We start from the raw sequence: 12,753 nt of genomic DNA, 5'->3' as shown, positions 1-12,753 counted from the left end.
CTGTTTCAAAATGTGGTTTCCACTTAAATCGCTGGAATTCAATTAAACTGATCTGCAGTTGTGACAATTTTGAAAGTTTATTTTTGGGATGAATTTCTATCCCAATGTAAATTTATTTTTTATCTACGTTTGGGTTAATGTGGGGAGATGTTTTGCCAGTCACCAGTTGTACACAATTGAGTGTGTTCATTATATGACTCCTGTAAATGTGCAGAAAGCTAGAATTTTCTGCAAAAATGAGAGGGCCGAGGGCTTTATTCAGAGGAAGTGCAAAACAACCTTTATAAACCATTCACTGTCTCCGCTGCCACGTGTAACATTAACATCCATCCTTTTATCCACAGTGCTGCTGGTGGTGAGATTTTTAACCAATGTATAGCTGAGCGAGAAGAGGCCTTCAAAGAAAAAGATGTCCAACGACTCATGAGACAGATTTTGGAAGGTGTTGCTTTTCTGCACAGAAATAACGTAGTGCACCTTGATTTAAAAGTAAGTCTCACTTTATTGTAAACATTTTAAGACGACTATTAAAGTTGAAAGGAAATGTTGTCACAAGGTTGGACGCAAGCTGGCAGCTGCTTTCATATCAAATCACATGGCCATGGTCAGGAATGTGTGCATGCTTCTATCCGTCTGTGTACATTTTAACTCCTTTGATTAATTGATCAAAGCATCAACTACTGTTGTGTAAATATGGGTAAGATACTGTTCCGGAGCTCTGTTTCATTTTACACCATTGTCCTTGAGTGATTTAAATGGTGCATTTTTTTGGCTGTTAAACAGCTGGTGAATATAACCAACGGCGCAAATGGCTATGGTGCCAAACATGATTCAAAATAATATATATTTTGGAAATTGGGGGAATATTCAAGGATAGGAAAATAAGTGAGCAGGTCCTGGGGAGAAGACTGTTCTAACTTCCTCATGAGTTAAGAAATGTGCTACTGGGAATGCCCACGAAAAGAAAAATGAGATTATACATTTTGCATAATGACAAAGTGGTATTTAAGATTAGAGTTTAGAGTAGTGTATGTACAGTGAAAAGCTTTTGTTGCGTGGTAGCCTGCTTTTGTGTGCTAACAAGTTGAGAGGGGAAAGATATAACGGGAACCTGGGGCAGTGTGGTGGGTATTTGAAGCGAGCTGCCAGAGGAAGTAGTTGTGGCAGGTACAGTAACAACTTTTAAAAGACATTTGGCTAGACAAGGTTGAGATGGATGTGGGTCAAACGCAGGTAAATGGGACTAGCCCAGATGAGCATCTTGGTCGGCTTCGATGAGTTGAAGAGCCTGTTTCCGTGCTGCATAAATCTATAAGAGGATTATTGATGCTGAAAGAGAAGCCATGTAGTCCCTTTGCACGTAATGATTTAATTCAGAAGTGATTGGTTTTAGCAGAGGGCGGTAGTGCTGCTGCAACTGGGCAGTCGATGGCAAAACTATGTCTAGAACAGTCTGAATTGTGAAATAAGGTAACTCTCTCGAGGGAAATCAACCAGTGCTATTTTAGACCATCAAAGGTTAATTGCTGGTAGACAAAAAATGCTGGAGAAATTCAGCGGGTGAGGCAGCATCTATGGAGAGAAGGAATTGGCAATGTTTTAGGTCGAGATCCTTCTTCAGACTGATGTCGGGGAGGGGAGGGGGGGGGGGGGGGGCAGGAAAAAGAAAGGAAGTAGGCGTAGACTAGGAAGGGGGAGGGAAAGAAAGTAAGTAGCAATGTTACAAAATGTTGAGATTTAAAAAATCAAGTCTGCAATTTATCCCATCAGATAAAGCATAAAAAGAAGTTTAATTTGACACCTAATTCACTTTCATATCTTCAGTATTAAAAGAGTTATGGCCATTTTCATACTCTGAAATTAGCATCTTGTTCCCTATTGCTTTTCCATTGACTTAACTCAAAAGCTGTGATCGAGGACAGTCTAAAGCCCATAACTTTCTTAAAAATTAAGAGAACTGAATGAAATTTTCAGTTATTATAGATTGAAACATTCTGAAACAAATATGAAACAATCTTGCTTGGATGACCTGAAATTAAAGCATATAATTAGTTATTTACCTAATTGTAGCTAATTACAAAATTCAATTACTAGATCTAAACATCTATCCATTTCTTAAGAAAAGGTTAACATTTTTAAATAGCCTAAGTGTCCAAATAACATTCACACAAGAATTCACAATATAACATGATTTTTAAATCTCTTTGTCATGAATTTATAGGCCAAATAGATGGAATTTAATGTTTAATTCATGTAAATTAATGGGCATTTTAATCATCTTGCGAGTGGGTTTTTGTGGAACGCGATCGATTGGAACGTTGCAGCTGCAGTGAATTTGAACCCCATATCGGCAGGATAACGGCGAAAAAATTAATACTTAAATTTTGGAAACACACTGTTAAGATGTGGATTACAAACATGTCCGAGACACTACATCTTGAAAATATTAGACTTTTCTTGGCAGAAAAACCAATTAATTTTTCCAAGACATGGACACCCTTCACCGAATTCTTACAAGGATAGTATGGCGCAACACAACTTTGGAATTAAATCCAACTATGGGTTGGGTGAGGTGGGTGGGGAGGGACGAGAGGCAGGCATATCACCACTTTTTTCTCTCTTTTTCTTTTCTTTCTTTTACCCACTCTTTGGCTACACTACGTTGGTCGTCTAGGGGTCCTATCTTTGGCTACACTACATTGGTCGTCTAGGGGTCCTATCTTTGGCTACACTACATTGGTCGTCTAGGGGTCCTATCTTTGGCTACACTACATTGGTCGTCTAGGGGTCCTATCTTTGGCTACACTACGTTGGTCGTCTAGGGGTCCTATCTTTGGCTACACTACGTTGGTCGTCTAGGGGTTCTATCTTTGGCTACACTACGTTGGTCGTCTAGGGGTCCTATCTTTGCACCTCTCACTTTTTCTCTCTTGTTCTTTCTCTTTTTCTCTATTTTAAAGTTATAAAGTTAAAATTGAAGCTGTACATTAACTATAATTTTATATGCCCATTGTTCTACTCTTATACATTTGCTTCTAATAAATAAAAAATAAAAAATAAAAAGCTTTTCCATCTTCTGCCTGATGAGCGAGGGGAGAAGCCACAAATCTCTACAATTTCTTGAGGTATTGGGTGAGCCCTTCATTCATAATCATACTTTATTAGCCAAGTATGTTTTGCAACATAGGAGGAATTTGATTGGCCATAGTCATACCAATAAAAAGCAACAAAACGCACAAAATACATTTTAACATAAACATCCACCACAGTGGCTCCTCCACATTCCTCACTGTAATGGAAAACGAAAAAAAAGTTCAATCTCGTCCCTTCTTTGTCCTGCCGCGGTCGGGGGCCTCAAACCTTCTCAAGTTGTGATGCATCTTGATAAGATGCTTTCTGTGGTGCATAGAAGTGGGAGACATGCTGAATGCCCTTCATTTTCTGAGGATGTTGACGCATTGGTGTGCTGTGCCGTGGTTGTCCAGGACAAATTGTTGGTGATATGAGATAATTATCTACAACCTTGCAAAGAATGTACTTAATCCTCTTGTTCTTGTATTGAAATGTTTACATTGTGTAAGACCTTCATTCCAACCATATCTCGGAGGTTGCAGTTATGCCTTGGAGTCAGAAGCTTGTAGGTTCAAGCATGATTGTAGACATGCAAGCACACATCACAGTTCAAAACATTGGTGTAACACTGAGTTAGGGTTATGGCCATAGAGGTGCCGCCATTTAAATTAAATATTTGTAGCGTCACCTGATGGTCAGACCACTTACTGTCGAACCCTCGTCAATGGTTATGAAGACTGTCACGTGACGTCATGGGTTAAGGAGAGTGTCCTGCTACATCAGCACATCTTACTTTTGGATCACCAGTCAACAGGTAGCTGAGCTTGAGTCAACACCCTCGCTCAGCAGCAGCAGCAATGACTCAATATGTTAGAGAGTCCCAACGCACATAATGTCAAACTTATCTCACTGAATAAAGTAATCGTTTGACCACAAAGTTTGGACTCTCTACAAATTAGACATATTTATTCCAGGGTTCTCTGAACTAGAGTAGTTTTCCCATGTTGGTAAAACTTGGCAACTTTGGGAACTCCTGCTCCCTTTTAAGCAATATCGTGATTTTTTAGGGTTTTTTCATTTGTTTTCCAAACCCTACACTGTTTTGTCCTTCCTATTTCTGAAATGTCTACCACTTCTATAAACCTTGTTTATTTTTGTACTCCAATTTCACTCGCCAGAATTTTTATTCATAGACTACTGCTGTGCCTTCAGTATTTGGTCCTACAAGGAGATAATTGTGCAGTGTTCCAATGAAGAACCGTGGATCTGCATATCATGGCAAAGGTGCAACATGTCCCTGCTGCCGTTGTCATCCTTCCTCCTCTTCCTCACTTCCTTCACTAGCATCATCATCGTCCTGCTTTCCAACAGGTCCCAGGTAGCAGATGTGGATATAACATTAATGCAGTAGTTAAATTAGAAGATCTGCATTAACAATCCAGGGACTGAGATCCCCAACATGCTCGCAAATTAATTGCAATTAATAATTTGGATTTTTTTTTTAAATGACTCTCCATTAATAATAATGAATACAAAATACTTCCGAGTCTGAAGAAGGGTCTCGGTCCGAAACGTCACCCATTCCTTCTCTCCAGAGATGCTGCCTGACCCGCTGAGTTACTCCAGCATTTTGTGTCTACCTTCGATTTAAACCAGCATCTGCAGTTCTTTCCTACACATACTTCTGAGATTACTGTGTGCTCATCTGGTTCACTAATTCTATTTAAATCTATTGTGCTTCCTGATTGTGTCTTGAGGCCCAAAACACACGTTGTTTGCTCAGCCCTTTAGTTGTATCCTTACTGCCATGTTAAAAAAAAGATAAAAAGATATGGGCCATTGAACCTTACAAAGACTCGCTCACGGATATGGGAGCTTGTATCTGAATTGGGAGATTCATGGCTAGCATCCTGACATAGTCTTACTCAATGAATTCTACGTTGCATAGTGTCCCACGTTCCTCTCGCACAATCACTGCAGAGATGGTGCCATGATCTGCAGGCAAGAGAGAGTATTCCTGGTTGTCTTCAACATTTTGCATCAGATGCCTCTTTTGGTGGTGAATCTGGTAGAAGCCCTTGTGGAGTCTAAAATCCTGAATTTATATTGAAGATACCACCCATTGGTACCACAGTCGTCCTAAATAGGATAAGGTCAACTGATCTGACATCTCCGAACTGACCATCTGAGGTACTATGACATTAATCTGCAGCAGAAATACACACCATTGTAAACTGGAATTTAATGAATCTACATATTCTCCCCTCTACTTGTTGACCAGGGAATCAACCCTGGTTGTGCGAGGTGTACAGAGCAGGGTATATGGGGAGTTAATGTACCTTACAATGAGGTGCGGATGGTGAACAGCCATACCAGCAGGCAAGCAATCCCATGACCTGTGGATCGGGTCAAAACCCTGCAGTTCTAGCACACCCAATCATGAACGGTGGTGAGCAATCAAATAGCTAATGAGAGGTTATGGCTTCAAGAACCTTCTAATCCTCAACAACATCAGGCATGTGAGCACCAAAGAAGTCCAGGAAGCATTCGCAACTAGTATTGCTAGAAGTGCCGAGTAGATGATTCATTTCGGTTTCCTTCTGAAATTCCCCACCAATATGGAAGGTGGTCTTCATCCCATTGATTCACTCCACTGAATACCAGGAAATGACTGAGAGCACAGGATACAACAAAAGCTAATGGGACAGGACAACATCCCTCTTGTGGTCTGTATGACTAGTCAAGCTGAAGCAGTACTTGACATTGTAGAAAATTGTCTATGTACTCTGTTCATAGAAAGTAGGACAAATCCAATCTGGCTCATTTCTACACACTAGGATCAGCAAAGTGATGGAAGGTGCCTTCGATGATGGCTTCAGACTTAACTCTGTGTAGCTCAGCTGGGGTTTGCCCAACCTTATGCTGGTCTAGAGTACATCACAGCCCTGGTCTAAACATGCATCGAGAGCTGAATTCTGGAGATGAGAAAAATATTGAGGAAGCATTTGACTAATTGTAACACTAGAGTCATAATGAAACTAAAACTGAAATCAAGGGAAATAAATGCAATGAATGGAGTCGTAGCTTGCACAAGGGAAGATAGTTGGAGGCCAGTTATTCAGGCCACATAATCCTGGGGGCGGATGCCTGACCATTTTCAGCTGGTTCACCTGCTACTATGTTTCCATCATAATGTCAGAAGTGGGGATCTCCTACTGTTGATACTCCATTTGCAACTCTTCAACAAATGAAACAGTCCATGCCTACATGAAAGAAACCTAGACGGCATCCAGTAGCAATTAATAATCATGCTATAAAATGTCAGGCCACAACCATCTCCAACAAGAGAGAGTCTGAACGCCAACCTTTGACATTCAATGGCCAAGTTCCCCCCTATCAATATTTTGGAGGTCACCATTAACCAGAAACTAAACTGGAGCAGTTGCACAAATACTTTTTACAAGAGTAGGTATAAGCCAGGTATTCACAGGATCACAAGTTATAGGAGTAGAATAAGGCCATCTGGCTCATCAGGTCTACTCCGCCATTCACTCATGGCTGATCTCTGCCTCCTAATCTCATTTTCCTGCATTCTCCCCATAACCCTCAGCACCTGTTCTAATTAAGAATTTGTCGATCACTGCCTTAAAACTTGTCTATCCACTGATTTGGCCTCCACAGCCCTCTGTGGCAATGAGTTCCACAGATTAACTACCTTCTGATGAAATAAGTTCCTCCTCACCTTTTAAAACAGTGCTCTTTAATTCTGAGACTATGACCTCTGATCCTAGTCTCTCCCTCCAGTGGAAACATCCTTTCCACCCACTCTACCTTTGCCTTTCATTATTCTGTAAATTTCAATGAGGACCCCCCCCCCCCAGCCTTCTAAACTCGAGCGAGTAGCGGCCCAATGCTGTAAAGCGCTCATCATATGCTAACCCGCTCATTCCTGGAATAATTCTTGTAAATCTCCTCTAGACCCTCTCCAGTGCCAGCATAACCTTGCTCGGATATGGGGCCCAAATCTGCTTACGGTACTGTATTCTGCAACGAGACTTGCCTTCCCAATATCTACAAGGTGCATTATGAGCATGATGAACTACTCTCCACTTGCCTGGATGCTCTAACTCTTGAAGCTTAACCCATTTGAGACCGAGCAGCTTCTAATTATCTACCACTCTAAACATTTATTCCTCCTCCCTCCATAGCTTATGATTGACTGGTTCTGTAAAATGCATGGTACTTTTTCAACTAGACTGTTCCGATAGCATTTCCCAAAATCACATCTGCTCTCACCAAGATGGACGAGGGCAGCAGGCACATCACCACCTCTAATGACTCTTCTGATTTGCACAACACCCTGACAGAATTGTAACAGCATTTCTTTGTTCCTAGATCAAAGTCCTTGCAGGAACGTGCTACCCAACAAGACATAGTACTTCTCCCAGAAAGATTATAATCAAGGAGGTGCTCAACGCCTCTTTTATTGAGGCAATTTAAAGATATGGAATGAATATTGGGTTTGGTAGCAAGGTGTACATCCAAAAAATAAGCTGTTGTTTTGTGTATTCTATTAGAGCAAAAAGACAATAGGTGCAGGAGTAGGCCATTTGGCCCTTTGAGCCAGCACCGCCATTCAATAGACAATAGATAATAGGTGCAGGAGTAGGCCATTTGGCCCTTTGAGCCAGCACCGCCATTCAATGTGATCATGGCTGATCATCCACAATCAGTACTCCGTTCCTGCCTTCTCTCCATATCCCTTAACTCTGCTATCCCTAAAAGCTCTATCTAACTCTAAAAAGGAAACAACATAGTGGAAAGATTCAGCACTAATTCACTCATAGTAATTATACCAAATGCTGAAAAATGAAGGATTTTCGTTTTGCTTAATCTAAGGTTTTAGGAGTGAAATTATGAAAATCTTTGTGATTGGGGAATGTAATGATGGATTACTTTCACTGAAACAAAATGAGAACTAGCAGATAACGATCCAAAGTTGCAATTTACGTTGTCGTTGGAACGTTAGCAGACTATCTTTGATCAGACTTTACTGGCTTTACCTTGCACAAAATGTTATTCCCTTATGTATCTATACACTGTAAATGGTTCTTTTGTAATCCAGTCTTATCGCTGACTGGTTAGCACACAACAAAAGTTTTCACTGTACTTCTGTATGCATGACAATAACAAAACTGAACTGAAATACTTTGCCACAATAAAATTGACATAATTTCTTGTTTGAATACTGAACTATACTTGTAGAGAAAACATTGAGGGGGAGAGAGTGTGCAGGGGATAGTTGAAGTGGTTCAAACAGAACAAAACATCAGACCTGACGGATTAAATGCCTGGTTTTGCATAAATAACAGTTATTCTATAATTACTTTGTGTTAAAGCCCCCGATGGTGACTAAGTGAGTGTGTATAGAATATTCACGCAGTGTATGAAGAGGAAACCAAACACATAATTTTACTTCTCAGATGCCCTGGGTCAAAAAGTGATTTCTATAATATACAATATTCATATTTATCCCTGTATTTATGTTATATGCGACTGGGAAAAAAAAATATTCAAAATCATTGATGAAACAAATTGTTTTCTGCATCAAAGATAGACACAAAATGCGGGTGTAACTGAGTAGGTCAGGCAGCATCTCTGGAGGAAATATATAGGTGATGTTTCAGATCTGGACTCTTTTTCGGCCACTATAAAGCTGACTGGTTGAATGTAACATTTGCGCATTTTAAACTTAGAAAAAAACTGATGGCAATTAAGAATTAGAAGACCCTAAATACGTAGCATGTATTTCCATAGGTTACTATGAATTTGAAGGCAGAAATGGATAAAATAAAAATACCTTTTGTACAATCTATGGAAGCCAATGTCACAGGCTAAATTACAGGATATAAAAAGCATAGTGAGTGGATGATTATCATTTGTATTTGACCAATCGACTGTAACTGCTGTTTATTTGTAACCTTGGTAGGGCACTATAATTATATGGGAACAGGACTGGGGCATTGTAATGCTTGAAGTTGTTTTTCCATTTAAGTTCCTGACTTGACACCTAACCTAATTCTGTGCCTGCCATATTCCTCGAGAAATGAAAAACAATTAATCTCATATTTTAAATGACTAAATGAACATATACCTGCTCTTGTTTAGGAGGGAACACCATACCGCTATCGCCCTTTGCACGAAGAATTATTTTTTAAATTTCCAGTGACCTGTTTTTTTTAAGTTGCGTTTTCTCCCCCCCCCCCCACCAAGACAATCCCACCAGCTGAATGACTTCCAGCTATGACACAGATTCTTTCCAAAATTCACAAAAATTCTAATTAAATTGCCCATTAACCTTATGGTTATTATTCGAGGGAAGTTGATTGCATTTTACATAAGTTTTTTGTAATGTAACCTCTGGAGGTCTGGTCCATCTTCGCTGCATTTCCAAGACAAATATAAATATTTTATAGTTCAGTCTGATCCAAGCTCAAGAACTGAGAAAAAGGTATTACGGATAGATTATCATTGATGTTATTTATTTGGGCAACATGGGACTTAGCATAGTATCCAGAGCAAAGTGTTTATTTAAAAATCCTAACAATTGTTTCACTATTAGATGGTCTCCAGTCAGTGGGGAAACAAGGTCTAATAACTTAAACAGAGAGATGCAAGATACTGCAAATGTTGTAATTTTGTGCAAAACAACAAAGTGCTGGAGGAACTCAACGGGTCAGGCAGGATCTGTTGAGGGAATGGGGACAATAGTTCAATTGTCATATGTACTGAAATAGATAATGTAATAAACAAGAAAAAAGTTCCAAAAAAATCCAGTGCAAAACTAAAGTTCAAAGTCCCTGCAGCAACCAAGGCAATTTGTAGTTTGATGCTTAGTTGGTGTTTGTAATGTTCCATAGCCTGATGGTTATTGGGAAGAAGCGATTCCTGTACCTAGAGGTCCTGATGGCAGGAGTGCAATTGGAGAGTTGCCAGGGTGGTGTGGGTCCATGATAATGGCAGCTGCCTTTCTGAAGCCATGCATCATAGATCCCTTCGATGGTGGGGAGGTCAGTACCTTTGATGGACTGGATTGGGCAGTGCCCACCGGTTTTTGTATTCTCCTTCATTCCCGGATGTTCAATGTGCCGTGATGCAGCTAGCCAATGTGCTCTATATCACACATCTGTAGAGGTTCAAGGGAGTATTTGTCGCCACACGAAATCTCATGAATCTTAAAAGGAAGTAGAGGCATTGATGTACTTTCCTTATGATGTCATCAATATGCTGGGTCTAGGACAGGTCTTCAGAGATGTGCACGCCCAGGAATTTGAAGTTGTTCACTGTCCACACCGCTAATGGCGGGTTTGTGGATCCTTGGCCACTGCCTTCTAAAGTCAGCCATCGGATACTTGGTTTTACTGACGGCGTGTGCAAGGTTGTTGTTCTGGCACCATTCAATCAGACAATCAATATGACCCATCATTACCTGGAATTTGTCCAACAACAATGATGTCGGCTAATTTAAAGATGGAGTTGTAATTGTATCTGGCTACAGTCATGAGTATAGAGTGAGTAGAACAGGGGACTGAGCAGAGTCTTGAGGTACCCCTGTGCTGATGGCTGTCGAGGAGAGTGTTGCCAATTCGTACCGATTATGTTCTGATGATGATCCAGTTGCAAAGGGATGTGCAGGGACCATGTTCTCCGAGCTTGATAACCCGTTTGAAGGGGATGATGGTCTTGAACACCAAGCTGCAGTCGATGAATATCAGCCTGACGTATGTTTTTATTGTCCAGGTGGTCCAGTGAAGTGCCAATGAGACAATAGACTTGCAATGTTCAGGTTGGGACCTTTCTTCAGACTGTTAAGTAGGTTGGAGAAAGATGGAAAGGAGAGGTTGTAGCGGGACAAGTCCTTGCTAGTGATACGTGGGTGCAGGTGAAGGGGTTTTGACTGGCAAATGGGTGGAAAAAGTGACCAAGGCTAAAGATGAAATGGAGACAAAAGGGTATCAGATGAGGAAAAGAGGATTGAAATGTAAAGCCAGAGGGAGGGATATGAGTGTATGGAGATGGAGAAGGGAGGTTTAAAGACCTCCCAGCAAATGGGAGCTGTGGAAGATGCACATCTGGAGAAATGTGTGCACTCTGGGTAATGTGGGGAGAGGGCAAAGGGGGTTTTATTTAAAATTGTAAAATTCAATGTTCATACTGTTGGGTTATAGGCTACCCAAGCGGAATTTGATCTCATTCTGACAATGGAGGAATTTGATCTCACTTTGACAAACTGTGAGCTCCAGCAGGCCTTAGCACAGACAGTACACGTGTTCAAACAACATAGTTGCAGTGCAGTGCGCTAAATATATTGTGTACATCCATTGTTAGAATGAAGCGCTTATCAGTATCTTCAGCCCAGATTCTTCAGTCTGGGTTCTGCAGTCAACTAAAATCTTTTCAGTTCAGTTACCTTTGAATTATTGTACCAGAGCATATGCTTTTAAATATGAGAGGAATGGAGAAAATCATATGCATTTGGGAAAATAAAGACAGCAAATATGTTAATTCAGCAGGAGTGATACAATAACACTTCCATATATTCCTGAAAAAGGTGCACGTGTAATGTTTAAGCATGCACCTTGTTTGTTTGACACTTGGAAAATTGGTGTAGCAAGGCCTTTTGGACTTGCAACTGACCAATAAATCCTAAATTGTAAGGTTGTGGCAATGTTACCAAGTTAAACTTGCTTTCAAATTGCAAATATTTTATGTTTGTGCTCTACAATGTTAATGGATGTATAGAATTGTGCATTTAAAATGTGACTGTAAATTAAAGCTACTGTTTTTATTAGTACTGTATTTATTAGTCCAGTTATTCCTCTCCCAATTGCTACCTAATAGTCTATGCTGTGCTTCCATTTCAGCCTCAAAATATTCTTCTGACGAGTGAAACACCCCTGGGAGATATTAAAATAGTTGATTTTGGCCTTTCGAGAAGAATCAGTAATAATGAAGAGCTGAGGGAAATCATGGGAACACCTGAATATGTAGGTAGGTAATCCGCGTTCACACTTACTGGAGCTACAGCTGCATACCTTGAAGAATCTATGAACCCTCCAAAACCATGCCATGTGTTTCATTGTGTCCGCCCTACTTGATCTCCCAGTTACTCAGCACTTTAACTCCCCTCCCATTCCCAATCTGACCTTTCCGTCCTGGGCCGCCTCCATTGTCAGAGTGAGGCCCAGTGCAAATTGGAGGAACAGCACCTCATATTTTGCTTGGGCAGCTTACACCCCAAATGTATGAACGTTGACTTATCTAACTTCAAATAGCCCTTGCTTCCCCTCTTTCTCCATCCCCTTCCCAATTCTCCCACCAGTATTAAGGGTCTGTCCCATGATGCGAGTTCACCCAAGAGCACTCCCGTGTTTTAAAAAAAAACAAACTCGTGGTATTCTACGAACTCCTACGACCTTCCACGAGTGTGTTCACGAGCTCCTACAAGTGAAAAGTAACTTTTTTTCATCACGAGTATTTTTTTACTCATGAAGTTTTTTCAACACTGAAAAATGTCCACAAGTAAAAAAAATACTCAGTTTATTATTGTCATGTGTACAGTGAAAAGCTTTTTTTTGCATGCCATCCAAAGAATTCAGTTATTCCATAATAAATACAATC

The 12,753-nt window shown here is 40.4% G+C and overlaps 1 protein-coding gene across 1 annotated transcript in view; it reads left to right on the top strand.

Moving 5' to 3' along the window:
* The window catches only part of stk17a (serine/threonine kinase 17a), an 86,957-nt gene that overhangs the window by 67,155 nt on the left and 7,049 nt on the right, over nucleotides 1-12,753 (top strand). Inside the window, exons 3-4 of the mRNA XM_033050563.1 lie at nucleotides 345-489; nucleotides 11,997-12,123. Coding sequence (XP_032906454.1) covers nucleotides 345-489; nucleotides 11,997-12,123 — 272 coding nt within the window. The remainder of the gene's footprint in view (nucleotides 1-344; nucleotides 490-11,996; nucleotides 12,124-12,753) is intronic.

The sequence above is a fragment of the Amblyraja radiata genome, chromosome 2, assembly GCF_010909765.2.
Source record: "Amblyraja radiata isolate CabotCenter1 chromosome 2, sAmbRad1.1.pri, whole genome shotgun sequence".
NCBI lineage: Eukaryota > Metazoa > Chordata > Chondrichthyes > Rajiformes > Rajidae > Amblyraja > Amblyraja radiata.
This window is presented reverse-complemented; position numbering and strand designations above follow the sequence as displayed.